General features: G+C 47.0%; 1 protein-coding gene and 1 long non-coding RNA gene across 3 annotated transcripts; one reads left to right on the top strand and one right to left on the bottom strand.

Annotated features, from left to right (window-relative positions):
- Positions 1–3056: 3056 nt before the first annotated feature.
- Positions 3057–16660, top strand: LOC113488974 (mitogen-activated protein kinase 13-like). Its single transcript, XM_026864428.1, has 12 exons — positions 3057–4773; positions 8364–8493; positions 8873–8931; positions 10315–10423; positions 11475–11504; positions 11932–11979; positions 12903–13017; positions 13361–13432; positions 13947–14026; positions 14485–14563; positions 15842–16018; positions 16363–16660. The coding sequence occupies exons 1-12, from the start codon at positions 4655–4657 to the stop codon at positions 16440–16442; spliced, it is 1098 nt and encodes a 365-aa protein (XP_026720229.1). The 5' UTR covers positions 3057–4654; the 3' UTR covers positions 16443–16660.
- Positions 16661–18045: 1385 nt separating this feature from the next.
- On the bottom strand, positions 18046–24429 carry LOC113488975. 2 transcript variants are annotated; one of them, XR_003399994.1, is made up of 3 exons: positions 24039–24429; positions 21776–21908; positions 18046–20789 (listed from the first exon to the last, which is right to left on the bottom strand). It is a non-coding gene; the product is annotated as an uncharacterized LOC113488975 (long non-coding RNA). The 2 variants fall into 2 exon arrangements; XR_003399995.1 differs by having other exon boundaries at positions 18046–20786.
- Positions 24430–24490: the final 61 nt, after the last annotated feature.

Below are 24490 nucleotides of genomic sequence, written 5' to 3'. Positions count from 1 at the left end.
GGGGGGGGTGGGGGGGAGGGAAGAAAGCTGAGTCTATGTAAACATGCTGCATGCTCTCTTGTATTCTGTGTACAGCCTGGGGCAAGCTCGGAGGACCTGTTCTGACTCTCTCCAGTCCTTCCAGAGTAGCAGTGCTCAACCAGTTTGCACTGCTGGGGCAAGGTGGGGAGGCTGACCTTTGCAGTTGGGTTACAATCGTTGCCGTTTATCAATTCTTCTACAATTAAGTAACCTCAGAAGAATGGAAGTTGGTTTATAGGCTTAGAGAGTCCTCTGTTCAGGACTGCAGGTGGGGTTGAGGGATGTCCTTGTTCAGTGCCAGATGGCTGATTTAGGTCCAGATCTTCCTGGTACAGCGGAATGTACAGGCCTTCTCATGTCTGATTCTTGGAACGTGAAAAGGTTTCGTTTGAAATTGTAAATATGTTTGTGCCTTAAATGAACGGGGAGAGAGGGGAAAGGAAGTCTGGAGTGGAAATCTCTGACCCACTGTTTTTTCAGGGGTGAAGGCTCCCAGATAGCCAGGCACGAACTCAATGTAATCAGGAAATAACTTTCCAAGGCAACAGCCTCTACCCCTGGAGTGGGTATTCCTGTACTTCTCCCTTTTCCCCTCCTCTTGTTCTGAGGCTTCCCAGCATTAGTTCCCAGGAGACAGAGGCTGGAGAAGATTCTTGCTAGCCACACATTTGTGTATGTTGTTCCTTAAAAGGTGGGGTGTTTTTGCATGTCGTAGCTGTATGTGCATGTAGAGCTGCTTGATTTGTGTCGTTACTTTTCTGGGGATGGCACTGGGGCAGTTAAATCGTCAGTGAACTATTTTTACCGAGTACCTCAGCCAGTGCCATGAAATCACAGCATCCTTCCTCTTGTGCTGCAGCTCATTGTGAAATACCTGCCCTTCTGGAGGCTTTGACGAGGACAGGATAAAATATACGGCATAGAAACGTGCACCTTTTTCTTTGTGTTCTGATCTTCTGGTTTCAGAGGAGAGCTTGGGACGGAGGGTTTCTTGTGAGATCAAATGTAAAAAATGTTCTACGAAGAAACAACTGTGGCATCTTGTGCCAGAACTTAAGTTATTTCCTGAAAAGAATTTTTTAGAAGTATTGGAATCCAAAGCAAAGAAATAAGCATGCATAAAACCACAATCTCCCTTTCACTGTCTATATCTATAAATATAAATATTTATATATATATATAAAACTAACATTTACTAGAGGTTTTTTTACCCTCTCAGATAAGAGCTGCTTGGCTGTTTTTTAGCAGGTTGATCTCTGCCTGAGGAAACATGAAAAAGGGAGTATGTTTGAATGCAAACATGGTTCAAATATTTTGTATTTTACAGGACTCTGTGTGAGTGAAATACCCAGAGTTAGAGACTGGCAGGAGGGAGGTTTCTCAGCACGTTTGTGTGCTAGAGCTGTGCCTGGGGAGCTCAGGAGCCCAACTGTAGGATTGGTGGAGGAGAAATCTTTAGACATTTATTTGTTGCAGGCATCCTGTGTGGACAACGTACCTGTGTATGTGAGGAGAAAGGCTTTTGCGGTATTTTGTGTTCTTGTTACGGGATGGAGAGGAAGCGTTTGTAGGGTTTTTACCCCGTGGTTGAAGAGGCAGCACAAAGGGATGGGACACAGATGACAAAGCCATTGATTCTTCCTAGGCTACTTTCCAGTGATCTCTTCAGGTCAAACACTTAATAAAGGTCTGGGGTGAGATGAAGAGAGCAGCTATTTCATGCTCTGGGATAAAACTCTCCTCAGCCCAACAAATTCAAGACAGAAAACCTCCCTTTTCTGCTGGACCATCAGTCCAGGTATTCAGATGAAAATGTAGATAGACTATGTAAACCTACAGCAAGATTATTTTTATCAGCCATTTTATGTGTAGATGCTACAGTGTGATTTCATGCGGAAATATTGCTACAGATTTTTAAAAATATAGACGTTGTGTGTGCGTGGGTGTGTGTGTGTGTCTGTGCGTGAGTGGGAATGTTTCATTTGGAGTCCGTAGGGATGGGAGCCCGCGTGGCACCGTGCTCCCTCCCCGGCACGGGGCCGCTCAGCTGCCGCAGGCTGAGCCCCGCGACGCGCCTCGGAGAAGAGATCGGCTGTTTTGTTTCTATCCATGAATTTTGCTGTAATTGGTTATGCCAGATAAGATGTCACAATACCACTGGTTAAAAATAAAACCTATTTTTCAGATTTACTGCGCTGATGGTACTTCCAAACCTCTTGCACTAGCGGGTTGGCTTTAGCACGGTGTGAAGTTCTCTGTCGTGTCTTGCCTGGGGCGGGGGCCGAGGCCACACCACTGTCTGTCTGTCTGTCTGCTGACACTGCACTTTGTGTCCCTATTTGTCCCAAGTGGATTCTTTGCTACAAAACTAGCTTAGAGTCTGACCCTGAGCACTGAACATAGAAAAAAATACTTTATTTTTCTGTTTAGTGTAGGGAAGTGCTTATTCAACACAATAGCAATGTTCTGCTGATTGCCCGGACATGGGACCCTTCCCAGTAGTACTGGTTTGTGTGTGTTTGCTATTTAAGTGATTTTTTTTTTATTTTTTTTTTCTCTTCAGCTGCCATCTAGTTGGTGGTAGAAGGCTGTTTGTGGGAGCAGGAGCATTGTGGCTCCCCGTAGTGGAGATTTTCCAACTTGTGTTGTGTGTCAGTGCCGTTCACTCGAGGAGTGACTGCCCAGAGCTGTGTTCCGAGCGAGTTCCCAGGCCTGGATAACCCCGGGTGGGGGTGTTGGTCCGAGCCAGGGAGCTGCTCCCGGTCAGAGCTGCGCAGCAGCTGGTGGCAGGAAGGACAGAGGAGCGTGGGGGTTCTCTCAGCTGTAGGGAAGCTGCCGTCCTGCTTGCTTTCACCTTCTGCTTGCCTGGGGACAAACCAAGAGCAGAAAACCCTAAACAGAACCTGTCATTTAGTGTTTTCTGGGAGAAAAAAAAAAAATCCCCAAAACTCAAGGTACACAATTCCAGAATGTGCTCAGTTACAATGTATCCTGGTTAGCAAAAAAAAAAAAAAAAATCAAAAATCCCGAAATTAAACTCAGTGAGACTTGAACTGAGGAAAAGAATAAACTACACCTACAAAATCCAATTATTTAATGTTTCCTATTTGATTTGCATTGGTCACTTGCATTAATTCATCTTTCTAGAGCCAAGACATGCCTTAGATATTTAGAACTCCCTAATTGTGCACTGATCACCTGTGTGTGCGCGCAGAGTTGAGCAAGAGTCGTGTTCATAAAATAACAAATGAGTTACACGTTTGCTTATGTACCAGGAGTTTTTGCTGTAACACCTCTTGCTCACAGGTGTATTTATAGAACCAAGCCGATTGTCAGTTTATTTCCTGACTCTGCTGTTGCTGTAGCCAAGGCTCATTTACACACGTGTGTGTATGCAAGGTTAAAAAAATCTGCCGTGGCACTTTGTCCCTCATTTGTGTTTTATAAAAGAGCAGACTCGTTCTTTGAAGAACACGGGCTGAGGGTGATGGGTGTTGCAGTGGCTGCCTGTAAGCAGGAAAAATGAATCTTTCCTCAACCCCTGATGGTGTTTTTTCTGCAATTCCTGTTTATTGGGTGGCATGCGCAGAGCAGGGGCACCCACGCGGGTGATGGGTGCGCAAGGAGTGGAGGCTGTGGGCAGGTTGAGGGCTGGCGGGGTCCAGCACTGTGTAAGCAGCCGGGCTGGCTCAGTAAGGCGCAACTTAGTCACTTCCTTCGGGAAGTCTGTAGGATGGAGCAGCCTCGGGTGTGGGAGCCCCACCTGAGCCTCCTGGAGTTGGAGCAAAATGTCGAGGTGTTCTCGCTTACCGGGACCGGACCTTCCCGCGGGCTGGGTTTGCTGCTCCGGCCTGTCACGGGGGGTGTGGCACTGACCTTGGGCTCTGCGCTGGCCAGGAAGGCCCAAGAAGGGGTTAGACCCGCTGTGGGAGATGAAACCAGACCCAACAAAGCCTGGGGCACCAACGCTTCTTGGGATGGTTCCATCTCACGGCTACTCCTGAACCTCCTCGCTGCAGTCACCTGGCCGAAGCAGAGAACCTCAGCCCGCTCTCGCCGTGTCCCCGCTCTGCCGGGAGACCAGGCTTGGGAGAAAACCGCCATGGCTTGGTGCTCCTCGGCGGCTGGAACGCGCTGCTGCCCTTCCTCGCCAGCCTGGAGCCTCCATCCTCCATCAGCTGCAACGAAGAATGTCCCCGCGTGTCTGACGAGGCACTGTGGCTTGTCCCCCAGATTCCCCGGCTCGACAAGTCCTTACTCACCCGCTTGTTCAGGGCTTTCATGAGCCCCCCCGTCAGCCCCACGAGGACATTTCTGGGCCGGTGGCCCGGTGGGAGAGCGCGAGGCGGGGGTGAGGCGTTGCCTGCCCAGCTGCCGGCGCAGAGGCCAGAGGCACCTGTACAAGATCGAGGCGTGTCGGGAAATCTGATGCCTCACCTCCGCCGATGTGGAGGCGGAGGGAGGAGGGCCCAAAGACATGTCCCTTCACGCTCGCAACAGCTGAAAACGGAGAAGGAAACTCGCTAGAGCCTTTTTTTACCAGCACAGGAGGCCTCGCTGTCCTGCGCTCACCCCAGAAGCCCTCCCGTACTCCAGTACTCTGGGGGGGTGGCAGTCCCGCACCCACCGGGCGATGAACATCGCAAGGAGAAGAGGCTTCTATAGACAGGAGGTGAACAAAACCCTCTGGGAACTGCCCAGGAGATACACGTCCCTCCACCCCGTGGGGTCGGGAGCCTACGGCTCGGTGTGGTGAGTGGGGTCCTGCCTGCAGCGCCGGCAGCGGCACGGGGCGAGCTGGGGGCACTTAAAATATCACGCCGGGGGGAAAACGAGGAGGCGCTTGTCAGCATCCCTCCATTAGGAGGGACATCTGCACGTGATGGAGGCAGTTTGTTGCCTGCGCGGGCAGCGGGTTGGGGACTCGGTTGCTTGGTGACATGGGAGTGGTTCCTCCTGTGGTCGCCCCGGGTGGGCAGAGGGGAGCGTTTCCCACCCGAGCTCACGTGGGTACTGGAGCAGGGGTGGCTGCAGCGTGTTCCCTGCAGCTGCTTCAGTCCAAGGCAGCTCGTTTGGGGCTGCCTGGGGAAAGGAGCTGGGCAATACGACCCTCTTGCTTGATACCACTTCCAGCTTGAAATCATAAAATAGAAATGATTGTAAGCGGGGATCAGTGACACGCTGGGATGGGACTTCCCTCCTGGTTGATGGTAATCCTCGAGCTCCAGGAGAGCAGCCTGAGCTGCTGTTAATTTATCAGTTGGGCAAAGGTGTCTGCAGTGAGAGCCAGCAGAAGTCAGATCTTGCTTGGTTTATGTTGGCAAACAGGAGGAGACGGGTGACTCTTTTGAAAGGTTAAATATGAAGCAGCTCATTGATAGGATCTGAAGGGAGCCCTTTGTTTCATAACATGCTGAGCTTAAAAAAAAAAAAAAAAAAGTGCCAGAGAGACTTTGCCCAACACCTACAAAAGGTGTGTCACCTTTTGTAGGTGTTGGGCAAAGTCTCTCTGGCACTGTCACAGCTCCAATCCTGAAACCCTGGGGCCCAGGTTCTGTCCTTGACCCCTGGCTGCCTGTTTAGAGAGAGGCACTCAGCGCTTCCCCTCCCCATGTTGCTGTCCAGGTGTGTTTAAGCTTCTGAGATGCTTAAATGAGCCCTGCAAAATCAGGCAAGAGTAAACTTGACTTTTATTGCTGCAGTGTTTTCTGGGTTTTGTCATAAAAGAAAGCAGGAAGATTAGAAGAAAATAAAGACGGGACCAAAAAAGGGAAGAGGGAAATCGTTCCAAAGTTTCCTTGCCCACCAGAAAAAACCCAAATAACAATAAGACGAATTTTTTACTGATTCCTGTGATCTTGGCTGCTCTGGAGGTGTCAGGGAGGGAGGGATGGGTGTTAAAACAGCCCCCGGGTCTGAGGGGGTGCTGGTATAGCAGGGACAGCGCCCGGCAGGGAGGGTTTGGTGCCGATTCCTGTACAAAGCGGAGGGGGGAGCGTTAGGATTTGCTGTCCTCTGCTGGGAATTTCTGGGAAGCTTTTCCTATCGCAGCATCATCCGGAGCTGCTGGCTGTTACACCTCCTTGAGCAGCGGAGAACCTAACTCAGGAAAACCAGCAAAGACGTGTTTCTTCCCTCATTATTTCTGCTGAAAGCTGTAGGGATTTGGCTTCCAGCTGGAGGTAATTGTGAAAAAGTCTCCTGCCCCCTCCAACGCTGGTCTTGCTGCCAAGGCAGGGACACAGCTCTGCCTGCCCGGTGTGGTTAAGCCTGTGCTGGGCTCTCCTCGGCTGGATGAACTCCCCACCGTGGCTTGTGGTGTGGTGGAAGCGGCGCTGCCTGCGCTGGCCCAGCTGAGCCTCCATCCCCCAGCCCTGCTGTGGTGGGGTGAGATGCTCCGTAGGCCAGCGGCTGGGAGGGCAGGTAAGAACGTGCAAATCTGCCTTCAGTTCTGCAGCTGTTTGATTATCTGGTCTGAATCCCTTCCTCTAACTTCCCTGGCTCCTTGGAAGAGTTTACACTGTGCTGTCCCCTCTGCCGACTCCTGATGAAGTCCTGAACTGTGACAACCCTTCACTGTCCTCCTGAGACATCCTGTGGCATCTCCAGCGTTGAAGCTGCCTCGTGTAGCCGTTCTGTGCTTCCTTTGCTTTTCCCAGCTGAATGCATTGATGAAATCACTGTCATACCGAAGCTCCCAGAGGATTTTTATTTTTTTTTTGCTCTCATCATGCACAACTTGGAGCACCTGGAAGGGACCTTAGTGGCCGAGAGCGGGGAGATTGCCTGACGGTATCGGGGAGGTTGAGGAGAGCTGTTGATAGCCCAGACTGCTGGCAGACACACCACAACTGATCGCTTGTGGCTGACAAAACTGTGTGAGAGACTTCCAAGATTTGCAGCAAGGAACTGATAACTCAGCCTCAGTGCTGAACCAAAGGGACGGCCACGTGGAGCAGGGTGTTCCCACCTCTCCTACTGCAATCAGCCCTAAACCCAGCAAAATGCACCATTTCATTGCATCTCCCATCTATAAATGTCCCTTCATCCCGTAGATGAAGTTTTGCCTCTGAGCGAGGGCCCTGGAGGTCACAGTAGTGTTGCTTTACAGCTTTATGGTACCTGCCCTTTCCTGTCCCGTGTCCTCTGAGAGCCTTGAGGAAGGAGCAGAGGCTGGAGCCTGGTGATCAGAGGCTGTGTTGGGGTGAATCACGAGTCCCTTTGGAGAAGGAAGCCAGGGAAATGTGTCTGTGCGAGGCTGGGGGAGGCGTGCAAAGCACTAACGCCAGTGTCGGTGTGGGCTTGGCTACCCTGGGCAGCCGAAAGCTGTGGGGCTGATCGTGGTGATTTATAGCCCTTCCGTTTCCCCAGGAGATGAGATAAGGATTTACAAAGCGGTGGGAACTGCTCTGGAAACCCGCAGTGTGATTTGGCTGGGAAAACATCCCTTTTTTCCATCTGTTTGCCTCTTGGAGGGGTCAAGGAGGGGCTGAAGCCCCGGCGTGTAATGGGGTGTACTGACACCCCGTGGAAAACCACCGAGAGTCCCAAATTGCAGCGCTCTGCCTGAGGACCACCCGCCACGCTTCTCATCTGGTGAAATCTGGGGCCACCTTTGCAACCCAATCAAAGAGCCTCCAGGAGCAGAGAAAGTGTCACGGGATCGCCCTGTCCAGCCACAAACAGCAGACGTGGGCAGAGGGAATAACAGGTCCTGTCCCCAGCAGTGGCTGTTGTGCCGTGTCTTCATTAGCTTTGTAACAGACTCTGTTTTCAGCCAGACCTGCTTTTACCCAGAAACATTCATATAGCGTCAAAGATCCCAAATGCAGGAGAATTAACTCAACAACCTGTATTTTCAGCGCGTGACATCCCCTGGCTTTGCCCCAGAATACAGCGAAGGCAGATGATGGACCTTATAAGACAAAAACCTCCAAGGAGATGGCAAAGCAGAGATCGTTTTATTCCCTTATCTCCATGTTAGGGAAGGAGAAGGCAGAGGTAGAACTAATCCTGACCTTGAACTGTTTTGTGCTTCCCTCTTCCCACAGCTCTGTTAGCTCCAGCTCGTTTCTGCAGGTTAAAAGGGACAAAGCTAATTGTAGAAAGTCACTAATAGTTTGCTCGGTGTCCCACCAAAGAGCACGGGCTGCGGTCTGCCCAAAGCCATACAGGTAACACTTGTGTGCACAGAGCTCCGCTGGGTTTCTCAAGGGCCATTTCTTTGCTGTTCCTCTGTGAGCTCCAGAATTAGCTCTTCTCTGGGAGAAGACCTCTGGTATTGCAAAATTTGTTCAACCATACTGCCGATGTCAGAACTGGTTTTTACTTGTCCACTGCAGTTCAGCCATAGACAAGAAGACAGGGGAGAAAGTGGCTATCAAGAAGCTCTGCCGCCCGTTCCAGTCGGAGATCTTTGCCAAGAGAGCGTACCGAGAGCTCATGCTGTTGAAGCACATGCAACACGAGAATGTAAGTACTCATTTCTCTCCAGTCCTGCTGAAACAAGGCGGGTTTTCTTGCCACCTGGGAGCAAGTCCTTTCTGGTGACATCACCTTTATTTTAATTGAGAGGTCCCAGGATTTGGCACGTGCAGGTAGTTTCGGGATTTAACTGCTCCCTGACTGCTGTGCCCAGTTGGCACCAAGCTGGAGCAGATGTGTAATGGGTGCTCCCATGTGTTAGTAAGAGGAAAAGCAGCTGCCCAGCATAGCGAGGAGTCCTCACATTCCTCAGATGGAGTTCTCGGTGCTCACCCACATGCACGTGCCGGTGGAGAGCTGCTACCCTGGGCCCACGTGTGTAGCAAATGCTTCCCAGGTTGAAATGTGGACTTCTCTTCTCCATCAGGTCATTGGGCTGCTTGACGTCTTCACCTCCGCCCCCTCCTACCAGGGATTCCAGGACTTGTAAGTTTGGAGTTTGCGTTCGCTCTGTCTAGACTCAGCCATTGCCCAAGACAGCGGTGACTTAGCAGCAGGGTGGGAGATGGGGTTGAGGTGCAGTCCGAGACACTGAATTGAAAAGGGGCCAGACTAAAGCCAGACACCCCCAGACAACAAGGAGAATCAAAAGCACAAGTCAGTTCTTATGGCTTAAACCACCCAAAAGGCACAAAGAGCCCTGGGGCTGTGCTCCCAGCTGGGAGAACAGTGTGTAGAGGCTGACGTATGTAACGAAGCACATACGCTGTGCTTAGGCCAAGAGGGAATGGCCTCAAGCTGCCCAGGGCAGGGTCAGGCTGGCTCTGAGGAAGGATTTCTGTGCAGAAGGGGCTGTTGGGCGTTGGAATGGGCTGCCCAGGGCAGGGGGGAGTCCCCACCCCTGGAGGGGTTGAAGAGTCGGGCTGAGCCAGCGCTGAGGGATCTGGGGGAGTTGGGAACGGTCAGTGTGAGGTTAACAGTTGGACTGGAGGAGCTTCAAGGTCCTTTCCAACCTGGATGATTCTGTGAAGCAGTGTTACGTGCTGTGCCGTGTCACAGACAGCCTGAGCCGTGCTCACGCGCTGCCTGCACCACTGCTGAGCTAAGAGGCTGCCCTCAGAACAGGAGAGGTGTTCATCAGGCCCTGCGGTAATTAAACTGAAAATTTTAAAGATCTGGTTTTCATCTTGATTCTGGCTGTTTTTGTTTTGTTGTTTTTTTTTTTTCCCCTTGGTGCTGATGGTCAGGTTGGACGAGTTGTTTTCCTTTTCCCATCCTCGAGCACGAGCAGCGCGTGCCTGGGTTAGGGTTTTCAGCTGAGGGCTGGGTATTTAGCAGCCAGCAGGAAAAGTGTCTGGAGGTTCTCAGACCAGTTCCTGCTGGAAGATCATCAACTAATTAGCAGTCTCAGCAGGCAGGCCAAAGGCTGAAGGAAGGTAGATGTTGTCTTCCGAGGCAGGGCTGGAGAACATGACAAAGATAAATTTGGGAGCCAACGCAGCAGTTTTGCAAGACTCTTTAAAGCTGCGCAAGATGTTGCAGCTCCCAGATGGTGTAAGGCTGTCCGGAACTGAACATCACTTGAGGTCTAAAGTAAACTAATTCAGGATCATTAAAGTTTGGAAAAGCCTTGCTCTTACTTGACGTCAGATATCCAATTTAAGGGGAGGAGCAAGAGCAATTTTCAGAGCAGGCTGAAATCCCAGCACCACTGCAGGCTGTGCTAGTCAGCCAGGAACACTGTCACAACAACTCCTCTTAGTTACAGCAAGTTACACAGCCAAAAAAACCTAACCGAGTGATTACAAGGCTAGCCTGGTTCCTTATGTTTTTCTTCTAGACTCAGGGCCTTGTCTTACTGCCTTTTAGCTACCTGGTGATGCCATACATGCGGACAGATTTACAAAAGATCATGGGACATGAATTCAGTGATGAAAAGATCCAGTACCTGGTCTACCAGATGCTGAAAGGGCTGAAGGTAGGTGGGTCTGGAGGAGTTTAGTGACTCCCTATGTCTCCTCTACACATCACCTCTGAGTTGACCATAACTAAACCCCCTTCCAACACTGTATAGGAAGATTTGGGGGGGTTATGGCATCCCCTGAGAGCAGATATTTGCCGTTGAACTACTCTTGATCCAGCACACATCAATAAAATGACCCCTCGTTCATGTCAGTCAATCAGGTATTGAAGCAATCGGCAGTCATAGACCTTGCGATGGTTTTTCTGACACAGCAGTTGCGACGTTCCTTGACTTGCCAAAACCTTTAGCAAAACTCTGTGTAGAAAGTAAGAGGCCAGCAGCAACAGGAGCTGCTTCTGAATTCTGAACAGAGGCTCTCGGGGGAGAAGACAGAGGACCTGAGTTTCTATTCAATGGAATAAGGGAGGACTATGCTATTGTAACTGGCTTTGAGAGAGCAGAAAGCCATCCCGGCAAACCCCAGGATGTGGAGACCAAGCTTTAATGCTGCCCCTGAAACATTCTCACCTGGAGTCTGAGCAGTGGCTCTAACAGGCATTAACGAGTTCACCTTAATGACACCTTTCCCCAGATCACTGCCACCTTGAGGAGGGAAGAACATACAGAAGGTGTAACTGGTGTGATAAAAGCCATGTGGTCAGTTTTTGCTATTTTTTGTTTTAATGATGAGATTTTTTTTTCATGTGGTTTAACATCCAAAATAACAAAATTTTCATGTTGTCTCATGACCCTGTTCCCACCTGTAACCCTGATGCCCTTGTTTGATAGTTTGAAGCTATTAGTGTACACGCTCTAAGGAACTATTGCTCCACACCCCCTCCTCTGCTCTACGCCTCTTCTTTAGGCTGGCAATATCATTGCAAATATGGGCAGAAATTCAGGGCAGAGATTTCTTTTCAAGCTGCTGCCCTGGGGGCTGGGGCCCTGCAGCAGGCTGCAGAGTTGTGTTCTCAGCAAGTTCTTGTTTGTAGCTCCTGTTTCTCTGCTGGAGAACAGAAAGTCTTGTCTGCTGGTGCTCACATTGTGGCTTCTCTTTTTATTGCAGTATATTCATTCCGCTGGCATCGTCCACAGGGTAAGTTTGTGTGTGTTCTTACTGATTTTTTGCCTGTTTAGGAGAAACACAGCTTGGTCGTAAAGTTAATAAATTCCCAAATGTAGTTTAACTAATAGCCTCATCTGCTCTAAGGTCTTTCTGCCGTCCTCCCTCTTTTCCCTCCTACACCCTATACGTGTTTGGATTTGCTCGTTTGTGCAGTATTTTGAGGAAATGCTGTATTTTCTGATGAGCTAAGAAGTATTTTGTGATGCTTTTCGAATTGTTTTGGGAAAAAAAGTAGTCTAAAGCTGCAGAGTATATCAGGCATGGTGCCTTTGCCGTATCAATATGGGACTTGGGATGTTATGGTATCCCATCAAAAGCAAGAAGAGGTTTGGCTGAGGCTTGTGTGGATGCGTTACAAACCAAAACATCCTTATTATTCTGCTCTTGTCTGTTGTAGGACCTGAAGCCAGGCAACCTGGCTGTGAACGAGGACTGTCAGCTAAAGGTAGGTGGCAAAGCACCACTTTGTAGCATATCAGATCGTGGAGGAACTGCTCTGCCAGCAGGAATTTGGCACTGTCATGTTTCTTCTTGCCTCCCGAGACTCAGTTCGAGGCGTTTCATTACTCGGCGGTTGCAGGCGGTGGGAAATACTCACCTGCTGATGTAACTTGCTGAATCAGGGCCCAAGACTTGGAATGAACATCCTGTCGCTGTAATTCCTGCGGGACGGCAGTTCGTAATGACTTCCGAAATAAATTCAGTACTGCTGAGCAATGCTTGCGTTGGGTGGATGATCCCCGAAGGATAACTGGATTCGACCACAGTTACCCTTCGGTTCTCATTGACGTGATGGTTGTGATTTCAGGCAGAGTTATTTTCAGTGTTGCTCTGAAGGGTTTGCTTGCAGCTCGCTGGTGTGGTGCTCCAGCACGCATTTTCTGTAGTGTGTGTTACAGGGAATGGCTCTGCTTCCTCTAGAGGCTGGGTCAAGCTATTTTCATCTCCAGAATTGAGGGAGAGGCCATGCCCTGTCAGCTGCAGGGTGTTTTTATAGGAAAGGGTGAGTCGTGGTGGCCTGGGCAGATGCCTTCACCACCAGGTTGTGGAACTCAATTAAATAAAGCTCGTAGAGTTGAAACTTAAGCCTCAAGAGAGGAAGTGACCTTCCAGGTGCACACAGCACCCGTCCTTTCGGCAGGGTCTTCACACAACTGGTTTTGCAGCCAGGTTGCAATTTAGAGAGGAATTAAGACAAACCTGTTAGTTCTTTGAACTGTCCTGTGGGTGGCTGTGGTGTAGTTGGAGCTTTATTATTACCTGATTGAATCTGCTTCGTTTCCTTTTAGAAGTAGATTCTCACTTGCCCATAGGATTTCTCTTTTCTTTCCTGCCCTTCCTTCTCTCTCTTCCTTTGGTGAACTGCAGATCTTGGATTTCGGCTTGGCCAGACACGCAGATGCTGAAATGACTGGCTACGTGGTCACACGCTGGTACCGAGCCCCAGAAGTCATTCTGAACTGGATGCATTACAACCAGACAGGTGAGCAGCCTCGCCTCAGCCCCGTGACGAGCCCGGGGATCCCGCTGTCACACGTGGGTCACAGCTCACGTAATCCCCCAGATGTTTTTCTTCTTTATCATCAGTGTCCCCTGGAGCAGAGCAAGTCCCAAAGCTGTTGCACAACTCCCAAAGCCTAGTGCCTGTGGGAAGTGATGGAAGCAGATATTTTGGCAGCATAGAAAGAACAGGGGAGGGTGGAAAATGGGAGTGAAATTTAAATCAGCACCCCTGCTGCAAGCAACATCCCAGCAATTATTGCTGCCTTCTCACTGTCCTTTTTGGTTTTTGTTTCTTTTATTTCTCTTTTTTTCTCTCTGAACAGTGGATATCTGGTCTATTGGCTGCATCATGGCAGAAATGCTGACAGGGAAAACGCTGTTTAAAGGAAGAGACTGTATCCTTTCAAGCTGAACCTTTTCCCTGGGGGGAGTAATGATTCTTGGGGTGTGTGTGAAAGGGTTTTTATAAATGAGGCTACTGGGAAAAACAGGTGTCAGTCTGGTTTACCAGGAGATAATCGCAGGGACCAGTCTTTTTGGTGAGGAAAATGGGACAGGGCCAAGCCATCCTCAGAAATACACCTCTGTGCTGGGCACGTGCTCTGCATCAGGAGTCTCTCCTTGCGTGGCCAAAGCTTCATCCCCAAACCTTTGTGTATCCCCCACCCCCATGGGCCCTGGTAGAGTTGTGCCAGCAAAATTATCTGTTGATAAAAATGTCATCCCAGGAAAAAAGCCCTGGAGCTCTTTTTGCCAGTCTGATGAGTCTGCTTGCGCAGCTCTGCTGGGTTTGTATCGTAACCTACTCGTAGCTCCCTCAGGCTCTCCAGCACCCAGTCCTCAGGCTGAGCTGTTGGGAGGTGTCCAGGGCGCTCTACTAGACGGGTGATCTTTAACTCAGCCTGCCAGACCTAGATCAACTGACACAGATCCTGAAAGTAACGGGGCATCCAGGGGAAGACTTCGTGGAGAAGCTGGAGGACAAAGCGGTAAGAAAGTTCCCTGTGAATTCTGGCTGGCAGAGGTTAACTCGGCGTGTCTGTGAGGTGGGAAAGGTGCTGCTTCTACCGCAGCAGGGAGGAGGAGCCACAGCAGTCTTTGCCCCTTGGCAAGGAAGAGGTTTCTCTTTGCTAGTGGCACGTCTGATGGATTTGGCGTTGCATTGGGAGCTAGTGTGGGTTACAGGGACTCCCAGGCCAGGTGCCTGGTGCCCCAGCAAACCACCAGCCTCTGCTGTTCTCTAGTTTGGCCCTTAAAGCAGGAATATTTCTGTATCTCAATTGATAGAAATAGTTCCTTGCAAATTGATCATTGAAACATGACACCTGGGATGATTTGCGGGTGTATTTATTTGCCTTTCCTCATCTGAGCCATGAGACCCAAGAGTTGTTTCACAGCCCCTCACACTTGTCCACGTGTAGTAAATGCACTTCCCTTTCCATTTCAGGCTAAAAACTACATCAAGTCCCTTCCTAAAATCCCCAAGAAGGATTTGTCTGTGCTTTTTCCCAAAGCCAATCCTCAGGGTAAGTCACCTCCAGAATTTCTCATGAGTTTTCACAGCTGGAAAGGAGGCAGGCTCACTGCCACAGCTCCAATCTTATTTCTCCTCTTTCTCATAATTTCTTGCTACTTTCTCCCTTGCAAATTGTGCCCCTGCCCCTCAGGGTAAATACATATGAATTAAAAGCAAAATGGTTCTTTATTGGAATTACAGTGGCAATGTTCTGCTGTTCTTGGCCATTTTCTTTTTTTTTTTTTTTTTTTTAATTTTAAAATGGCACAGCCTGCATTATACAGTATTTAAGGAAGAGAGAAAGTTCTGACTCTCATCAGAAGAGAGCGGGCACTGGATATAACAGGATGTCCAGGCTGTGGATACAAATTATGGGATTAGGACATTGCACATGTCAGCTCCACTTGGTATGAGAGTTGGGATGAAATTTGGCTGATATTGGCTTCCAGAAGTTGTTGCTTTCAGCCAAGCAGGTGATATTATGATCAACCAATTTAAACCAATTTTTTTTTTTTTTGATAAACAAACTAGTTCTTCTTTGTTCATGGTTATTTCCCAGCCCCACCTCTAAGACTCCATAGGTTTTGATAAGGTGCTGAGAGCCCCACAGTCCAAACCAGTTTGGTTTTTTTTAGAGTACAGCTTAGATACTGTTTGTTGATCACCTGGATCTATGGATACTTAACAGGCAGCTGAGATGTGCAATTTTCGGGGTAAAAATTGATCTCTTAAAGGAGCTCTTTTCCCAGGTAGATTAGAGGTGAGAGCAAGCAAAACTCTTCTAGAGACTGAAAGGAAGAAAGCATTAAGATGTTAAAACCAAGGGGGAATGGGTCTAACAGACTAGTTAGTATCTCCGTTTCTTGCCTTCCTGTTTACCAGGGATGTATAGATTTCTGTATAGATTACTCACGTTAAGACTACTTTGAGTTGTGGGGATCAGAGTGAAAGTGAATGATTAAAACCAAAAAATACCTTGAAGTTACTGGCTTTTTATATTGTTGCAGCTCCATCTGTGCAGCGAGGTTTATTCAAGATGGTTATTTCTGCACAACTTACACCTCCAGTTCTGTCAGTAAGAGCTCCCTGAGGCTGTTGTTGGGTGGACCTTGCATCCCCCCTGATGGCAGCCTCACGCTACCTTGACCAGGTTGAGGAATTTCTTTCGTTTCCAGGTCTGGAGATGTAGTCCTGGAAACACAAGCCCTGTTCCTTGCAGGGTTCTCATCTACAGGATTCCTGTTCTCCATCACAGTTTGCTTAGCCTTGTTTCTGTCTTCTCCTACAGCAGTGGACCTGCTTGACAAGATGTTGCAGCTCGATGTGGAAAAGCGCCTTACAGCGACAGAGGCGTTGGCTCACCCCTATTTCGACCAGTTCCGAGACGTCGAGGAGGAGACAGAAGCACAACAGTCCTATGATGATTCTCTGGAACACGAAAAACTTTCAATAGATGAGTGGAGAAGTAAGAAATTTATCTTTGAAGTTCCTGTCTAGCACGGGACTTTCCTACCTCTCCTTCCTGTGCGTGTGCTGACTAAGGCTGCGATTGCCTGCTGGGGCCTTGATGATAGAGCACATGTCCCTTGCCTTGCTCTTGCTTTTATTCGTTCAGCAAAGATCCCTCCAGCTCCTCAGGCACTTTTTTTTTTTTAATTGCCTCTCTGCTCTGTCTGTCTCTTCCAGCTTGTACCTGCCCTGCCCTCTCCACTGAGTTACCTCCTCTCTGCACATTCACAACACTCAGACTCTTAACTTGTGTCCTCTAAAAATCACACATTCATGGTTATTTTTGTTCTGTTTTTCAAGAGCATATTTACAAGGAGATCTTGTCCTTCAGTCCCATTGCACGGAAGGACTCAAAGAAGCGAACTGGGATGTCGTTATAGCGACCGGTATGGCTTTTGCTGGGATTCACTTCTCCTGGGTGACGGATGGGACTGGCTCCTCGCTGCCTCGCTGGTGGCCGTCGACTGGCCTGTGGGACTTGTGTGTGCCAGCACAAGGGTGACGCCGTGCTGTGGGCACTGGACTTTGTTCTACTAGAGGGGGAAACACCCCAAACAGTTTTCAATGCAAAAGATAAATATATTCTCATTGGAACTTCAAGTGGGAGAATTTTACCTGGTGTTTTTGGTTTTTTTTGTTGTTTTTTTTTTTCTTCTCCCCCCATATTCATCCAATTGAGAGAGCTTTCATTGCTCCCTTCTCATTAGTCTTTCCAAGCACAGGTTTTAGTACATTAATATACATAAGGCAGACTTTTCTGGGAAGCGAGTTCCAAGCAAAATAAACAGAAATAGTGAAATTCAGCATAACAAGACTTTATCCAATCTAACTCTGAGCGTATCCCCTTTCCCTGTGCAGTCAAAACAGCCTCCAGCACAGGGAGGTTGCTGGGATGGGGGAATCCAGTCGATCATGGCATCAGTCTGTGCACAGAGCAGCTCCAAACTCTTGCTTAGATACACAACTCCCTGCTGGGGTGCTTCCCCCTCTGGACAGCCAGTCTCCTCTGTTTTTTGCTCTGCTTATTTCATTCCCTGGGGTTTGATCAGTGCTGTCTCCTCCTTATTGCTAGCTGGAAACACACCCTGGGAATTCACGGCCACTTCCCACAAGCATCCCACGGGGCTGGGTTATAATCTAACAGTCCTGCTGCCGTTCCTTCCTGCTCAGCCTGGTTTGCCCAACGGTTCTCTCTTCATCACACTTATCTCCCACTGAGCACCCTCTCCCTGGAGTCACCCTGCCTGCTCCAGGCTGCCTTTATCTCTTGGCAGGGCTAGTGTTTCCTTACACAGACCAGCGATGTGACCCCTTATATTCTCATTCCTTCTGCCCTGCAGGATCAGTTAAACCAGGGATCCTCTGCTTCAGTTCTCTTTAATGGCTGCTCATTCCTCAATATGAAGAGATGTTTAGAGTCATCATTTGGAAAATAGTCAAGTGTCAGTCCTAAGGCTCAGCCCTCAAAGTAACTAAATAAAAGTTCTTATATTGGGGGGGGGAAGCAGGAAATTACGTTGCATGAACAATCTAGTGTTAGCAGAAAGGGACACAATAATTCAACTCAGTGAGCACAGAAAATAAGTTCAGACATCTTAGTTTTTTGGTATCAGATTAGCTCCTTCCATTGGCATCGTTATAAATTACATCTAAGATAATCTTATTAAATAGAATATCTCCCAAAAACCACCACAGGCTAGAAAACATCCTTGTAAGAACTTCACAAATTCTTTTTACTGCGTTTTCATTGAGGTTTTGCATTTCTTATTTATCTATGGAAATTTTAATTCAATCACTTATTTGGCGAGTAATTCTCGATAGCTGCAAGAAATGGCCTTCTCTGAGATGCTCAGAGTCCCCACATGTGATGGGGTGGGACTGTGCAGTGCTGCTGGCACACAGCTGGGGAGAGCACATGGCCTCAGCCAGCTGCATCCAGCCCTGCTCTGACACAGTTTCTTCGGTAGGTAAAGTTTTATATGAGATGAAAAACACCACAATAATCTCTTTTTTTTTTTTCTTTTTTTTTTTCCTCCTGGATGTGGACAAAAAAAGAATGTAGGATGATGTCAGAATTCCTGACAACTTGCCTGGATTTAATTGCTTTGGAAAGGTGTTCAGGTAGCATCAAGATAAGAGGAGTGCGATACATAAACAGAGGGAGGTTGTTTTGTGAACACAGACCAACCAGAGTCATCTGGATCCTCCCTCAAGGGAAAGTTTGTTCCATTTTTTGGTTCTACAGTATGTTAAGTCATTCAAATTTAACAGTATGTTTTGATCTTTGAAGTAATTTGATGTACTGGAGGTATACTGATACCATCTGAAGCCTGGTGGTTTTTGATGTGTGTGCAGCAGTATGTCCCAAGCCACCCCTCGAGTACATAGGTGTTTGCTACAAATGTTATTACCATTAGAACAGAGAAGAGATGGAGAATAATTACAAGAACAAAATAAGCAAATGATCCGAAAGTGACTGCAGTGTCACTACAACTGTGTCTGCGGGTTCATGCCTTGGTGAGTTTGGGTCTCATGTGAGCATCTGAACGCTGGTGCTTCAGAAACCAAGTGTGATTTATCCTCAGGGTGGGATACGCCAGGATAGCAAATGTGGAAGAGCAGGATTTGGGGGAGAAAGGAGACTCCAAGGTACTTCCAAAGTCTGATACTTTTGTTATGTAAATTCTGGTGCCTTGACAGCCCTCTCCTAATGCATGCCAATGATCCTGTAGACAGTAGCTCTCACCAGACCTTTTGGAGTACAGCCCAGGTGTACTCATGTGGCTTATTCTAAAGCAACATAACTGCTGGGTCTTGACCTGAGGTGATGTCATGGTCCTTTGTCACTTGTGAGACCAGGAGATCGGACAGTAGATTTTGGAGAATTTTTCCCTTCCTCCTCTATGCTTGGAAATTCTCATTGTTCATATGCTAAACAGTTAATTGCCCAAGTTTCAAAGTACAATGGGGTCTTTGGGGGTTATTTATCCTCCCTCTGCAGTGCTACACAATAGATTTTCTTTTTTTTTTTCCTCTGACAGGCCTTTATTCCTCGAAATATGAATAAGCATGCTTCACTTCCACAAAAAAAATCTTTAAATATATATTAGGACGCCCCACAACCAGTCATACAGCGTAGTGTAGTGCTCGGGGTGACCCTCCAGCAACGGTACCTTTTTGATACGCTGGTGTTGATGTTATCCTGCTGCAGCTGCACAGATGCTCCACGCTGACGAGAAGTGGTTTCTCTCCGCTCCTATCTCTCTGAGCCACATACCAGCCCTCTGCCTCACTCTGCACAGAACCGTTGTGATGTTCCATCAAGTCCCTTGAAATTCAGTGGTATTGTTACAAAGCACTCTGAAGAGCTGGGCTGGAGGATATGCAGTGGTGTCCTGCTGACTCTTGTCTTGAAGAACCCCAGCTTGATGGGAGCAAGGGACCATCCTTTCTTCTTCCTAAGTGTGAGACAACCTGGATTTCCCTTGAATGGTGGGAGAAGTTCCGGATACATCAGTCAAAAAGCAGTTGACATATTGTCCTTTTTGAACCTGGCATCTAACTAGGCTGCCCTGTCCACTGTGTAACAGAGTTAACAGAGCTCTCTGCAGCTGCCATAAATATCTTGGAGAGCTGCAGATGTTTAGAGCTGCCTGTGCCCTGGTAAAATGAGATTTGGTGTTCAGCAGTGGAGGGTCATCATCGAGGTGAGTGTGTGTGAACACACAGGGAGGTGTCTGAGGACTGTGGGTGAGGCAGGCTGGCCTCCTGACTACATGTAGTTGTGGATGTAGAGAGGCAGAGGAGTCTTAAAAGCTTCATCTTGTAGAGAAAAGTTGAGTAAATCTATGGAGACTTTTGGAGTATAGAGTTTTCTTTCAGAAAGTCATCTGTTAAGGTGAAGAACCTTTTCAGACAGAACTCGGAAACCACTTTAACTGGGAATTTACTGTGTGATTTCTTAATCATCATGCCCCTCTTCAAAAAAGGGATAGGCAGACCTGAAGAGGATTGGAGTTTGCTGGCTCTCTCTAATGATGGCTGAGGGAGAAAACATCATGATAATGTACTGAGTAGTTGACAAGGAGCCTCCATAGTTTTAAAGAATAGCCCAAGATGCCCTTTGGGAATCGTCTGTGTGACCAGAGGATGAGCACAGAAGAGGCACCGAGGCCTTCGAATACAAACAGGTGTGAGAAGAGCAAGTGTGAACACAGCTGAGTGGGATATGTAGATTTTGCTCTTGGGGAGACCAAATATTAGTCCCACTTATTTCAGGGATAGCATGTAAAGTCTCTTTGGTATCAGTCTTTCTGCTGAATATACTTCCAGAAAATATTGTGTGTTTCAGGGACTGGGTTTCTCTGGAGAGCTCCCACTGAATGCTCTGAAATGGCGAGAGCAATCTCAACAGCTGGTGTGTGGGCTCCACGCTGTGGTTTCATTCACTCACCCACCAACCCCATGCAGTGACAGCGCACTGTCCAAGAGCCAAACACTATTTCTTCTGCAACTCCCAATATCCTGACAAATGTGGGGAGCTGTGCTCTGCAAGCCCAGGAACCCTGGAGGTGTGCCTGTGTTTGGTTTCGGTTGTATGTACCAGCCAGGAACTCAAAATAGCAAGAAATGTAGCAGGTTGATAGTGGAAAGACAGTGTCTGTTTAGGAAGATCAACCGTCCCGTATGGCATCTGAGGACATGTTTCAATGAAGAGGAATGAGCTACTTGAAGAGAAAAAAAAAAAAAAAAGTCATATTCACATTTCATGAAAGGAGTTTGAAAAACACCTGCTCGACAAGAGCCAGTGACTCAGGCCAAGCTTTAAAATACTTCAAAACCAGCACAAGAAACAGGGTGTTTGTGACCCTGACAGACACTGTTAGTCACAGAAATTATCTTACCCCGAGGCACAGGTGTGCCTGTTAGATGAGCCACACTGACACATAATTGATGTACATTCCTTTCTTCACGTTTTTTCCCCTTGAGTAGTTTACATACTTAAAAATACAAAGCTGAGTGATAAAAATCACTTAGCCTTTAAGTGAACATCCAAAATTCCATAAATTAGGCCAGCCAGAAATGTTTGCTGTTTATATTAAGGATGTATGATTAAAATGTGTATGGACAGAATTTTTGTGCCTGTCTCACATAACACACAGATGTTTATCTTGGAATACTATTTACTTGTTATTCCTACATTTATTTATGAGTTTAGTAGCTAAGCATATTTTTTTTTTATTTGGAAAATGAAGTATTCATCGTAAACAATCTGTGTAAGCTTTTTTTGACAGCTAGTTAGGTCTGTGAAGTTGCAACTTTATGGGATGTATTTATTAGGTACTTCCAGATGTAGTTGGAAAGGAAAAGCAAATGAAGAAATGATTTTTTTTTTTAATTATTTTTTTTTTCCTTTCTTAAGAGACACCACAGAATTGTCAGGATTGAGAGATACAATACTTGCCATGTTTTGGACACCACCTAGAAAGCTTTTACTGCAGAGCTTTGAAAATATCTACAGCCTCTTAGGAAACCATGTGCTATAGGAAAAGGGAAGTCTGTTTTCATGTGTAACCTTTTCACATTCCAGGTAGCAGACTAAACAAATAAATTTCAGGTTTTAAGTGTGTGATAAAGGGGGAGAATAAAACCACAGAAGACTATAAACACATCTGAGAACTCTAGTGAGATACTGTACAGAGGATGGTAATACCTTTTCATATTTCCGTGCCTTGCTCTTGCCTGAGCAACCAGGGAAAGTGTTCCTAATCCTCTGTAGTTTCCTGTATCATGGGTCAGTGGAGCGTTGGCTGGTAACATGATTATGGCTCTTTTTCTTTTTCCAACTAAGACAAACAAGACATGAAAGAGGAAGATTGAATGAAGACCAAAATAGCCAGTACTAATTCATTTTTCCCCCAAATGCATGCACACTTGCTGCACTAATTGCGGTTACCTTCAGGGCTGTCAGCATTGCTACACTCTGAAAATGTCAGAGTTTCCAGGTGAATGTGGTTTATGGGGTGTTTTGCCTGGTTTCTCTCTACAAGGCCACTTTCTGAGCACATGGGTTCATACAGCTTTTAATGCGATGTTCAGCCTGTGCTGCTTCACAACTGATTCAGTCAGCACTTTGGCTGATTGATAACTCCTTTTTGTTAGATTGCACTCTATTAAATAATACTGAAAGGTTAGTGTATATCTTCAGCCCTCATTGATTTTCTGTTAAATGAAAGTGAGTTAACTCCTTTTAGCCAAGTTTGCTTGGAAAAATAAAAATACTTCCAGCACCAGCTATAATTTCAGGTCTGTCGGCAGAACCCTTCACCTGAATAAAGGTTTCGAAACTATGATTTGAATTTTAAGATTGAAAAATGAACAGCACTAAGGAGATAGTGCTGGGTGCTTGTGTCATCTCTCCAGAGTTAGTGAGACTGAACAGGGTTATATATACCCTGCACAAAACTGGGGTCTTAGAAAGTGCAGCTGAGCACTTAAAAATCCAGCTGAAATAAACGGCGGCTGAGGCTAATCATGAAGAGATATCAGGCTTTTAACCTTTAACAGGTTCTTTTTAGCAATTGTATTAATTTCAATAATTCTGAAGAAAATGGCCACAGCACAAGCAGAAATACAAACATTGCTCATGTTTTAAGCTTAATGAATCAACAAACAAAAAAGGCCAGTTCTCAATTTCAAATGACAGTTTTCTCCTCTTTTTAAGTATGTTTCATATACTTGAGTAAAGATGAAGAAAATTATAATACAATTGAAGCTCTGAGCTGTCTTGGCTGCTGCTTTTCATTTCGAGCAACATTGCCAGGTTTGAACTTGCACCCTTTAAAAACTGGGAGAGCGAAGAAATTGAATAAAGTTGTGCCTCTGGGATTCGAGATAAGTTCAGAATGTTTTTTCAGGTAACCCATTAGTTCCACAGCTCTATTATAAAATTAAATGATGGGTAACTTGTTTTCATGTTGTGACACATGGCCCCCGATCTTCAGAGATGTCTGTACATCGCTTTGTGCAGGAGTCATCCTACTGAACTTAATGGGGCTATTCACATGCTTGACATTAAGCATGTATGCAAATCTTTGCAAGACTGGAACCTAATGTGATTATAATAAGCCAATTCCAGTGCAAATCTACGAGTCTGAAGTTTCAAAACTGAGGTCAAAATGAAAGAGTTTGCAAGAGTTTGTGGTATTTAGAAAAAAAGATGCCAAAAGTGCTGGGAAACAAAAAAAAATGCAAGTAAAACCTGCTGTTAAAAACAAAATTTTTCTTGCATAAAGGAAAATGAGATAGTGAAGTTGTTCATTAGTTATTGACGTGATTTTATTTACTGTTTAACTGTCTTCCTAACACTCAACTCAGAAGCAGAAACACCTATAGATTTTTTTTTTTTTTATCCTTCACGTATAGGACCATGCTGCTGCATAGCTGTTCTTCGAGGGTTAGGTGAGATGCTACGTAAATCAGTGAAAGTATTTGGCCTTTATTTCTGAATATTTGATAGGTTATTTCTCATGCAAGACAAGAACAGAATATATTATTGAGTTCTGATATGTTAACAGTAGATTCTTTAAAAAGTATACACAGAAGGGAGTGCTTGGAGGTTGACATCTAAGACTGTTCAGCACTAAGTAACACGTTTTCCCATGCTTTTAAGGCTTCAACAAGCTCTGGTCCAACCGGAGTACTTTGCCAAACAGACTTGTCATAGACTGTGTGGCTGCTCTTGCATTCCATGGTTAACATACATCAAGAGACAAAAGATCTATAGTTGGACTGTAAATGAGGGAAAATAGCATTCATTTTTGCCTTTGAAAACAGTTCGGTTAATTCTATAAATTCAGATGGTAATATTATGCAATACTCTGCACGATCTGAGTGGGAGGTGGAGCGTACATATGCAAGTATGTGGTACGCTCTATAAAAAATAAGTGTAGGAGCCTGTGCAGTTCCTATCTCACCACTTATCTCAGTTGCAAATGTAACTTCTTCCTTGTTCATTCCTCAGTCCCTCTCTCACGGTCCTTCCACCCCGTTACACCTCTGCACCTTAGGACCTGAAAGTATCAGATTAGAAAATAAATGCAGGCTCTTATTATTCCCATCGTTTGTTTGATGCTGCTTGTTTGGGGTAATGGTGGCAGGGACACAGCTACAGGCTCTCTGGGGGTGGCAGCCCGGCCAGACTCCGGTGTCTGTGGTGCTGCTGCCCGTTTTGGGGGACCCTCCTGAAAAAAAAAAAAGCGGGTGCTGGCTGAAAGCACCCCAAGGAGCCTGGGGCAAAAATCCAAGCTGCTCCTCTCCAGCGGCCTAGGGGCTCCCGAGGGCGAGGCACCGGCCTAGGAAAGGCCCCCCACGCCTGTACCCGAGCCCCGAGCCAGACCCCAACCCCGTGGCGGGAAGGGGGGGGTCT

The sequence above is a fragment of the Athene cunicularia genome (genome assembly GCF_003259725.1).
Source record: "Athene cunicularia isolate RWA chromosome 26 unlocalized genomic scaffold, athCun1 chr26_part2, whole genome shotgun sequence".
NCBI classification, from domain to species: Eukaryota; Metazoa; Chordata; class Aves; order Strigiformes; family Strigidae; genus Athene; species Athene cunicularia.
Note: the sequence above shows the minus strand (reverse complement) of the source record. Positions and strands in the feature narration are given on the sequence as shown.

What these genes read in the sequence shown, in the direction of transcription:
- LOC113488974 (XM_026864428.1), top strand. Translation starts at nt 4,655, where the DNA reads ATGAACATCGCAAGGAGAAGAGGCTTCTATAGACAGGAGGTGAACAAA. An exon ending in TACCAGGGATTCCAGGACTT is followed by an intron (nt 8,932 to 10,314) that starts GTAAGTTTGGAG and finishes ACTGCCTTTTAG; the next exon opens with CTACCTGGTGATGCCATACA. An exon ending in AGATGCTGAAAGGGCTGAAG is followed by an intron (nt 10,424 to 11,474) that starts GTAGGTGGGTCT and finishes TTTTTATTGCAG; the next exon opens with TATATTCATTCCGCTGGCAT.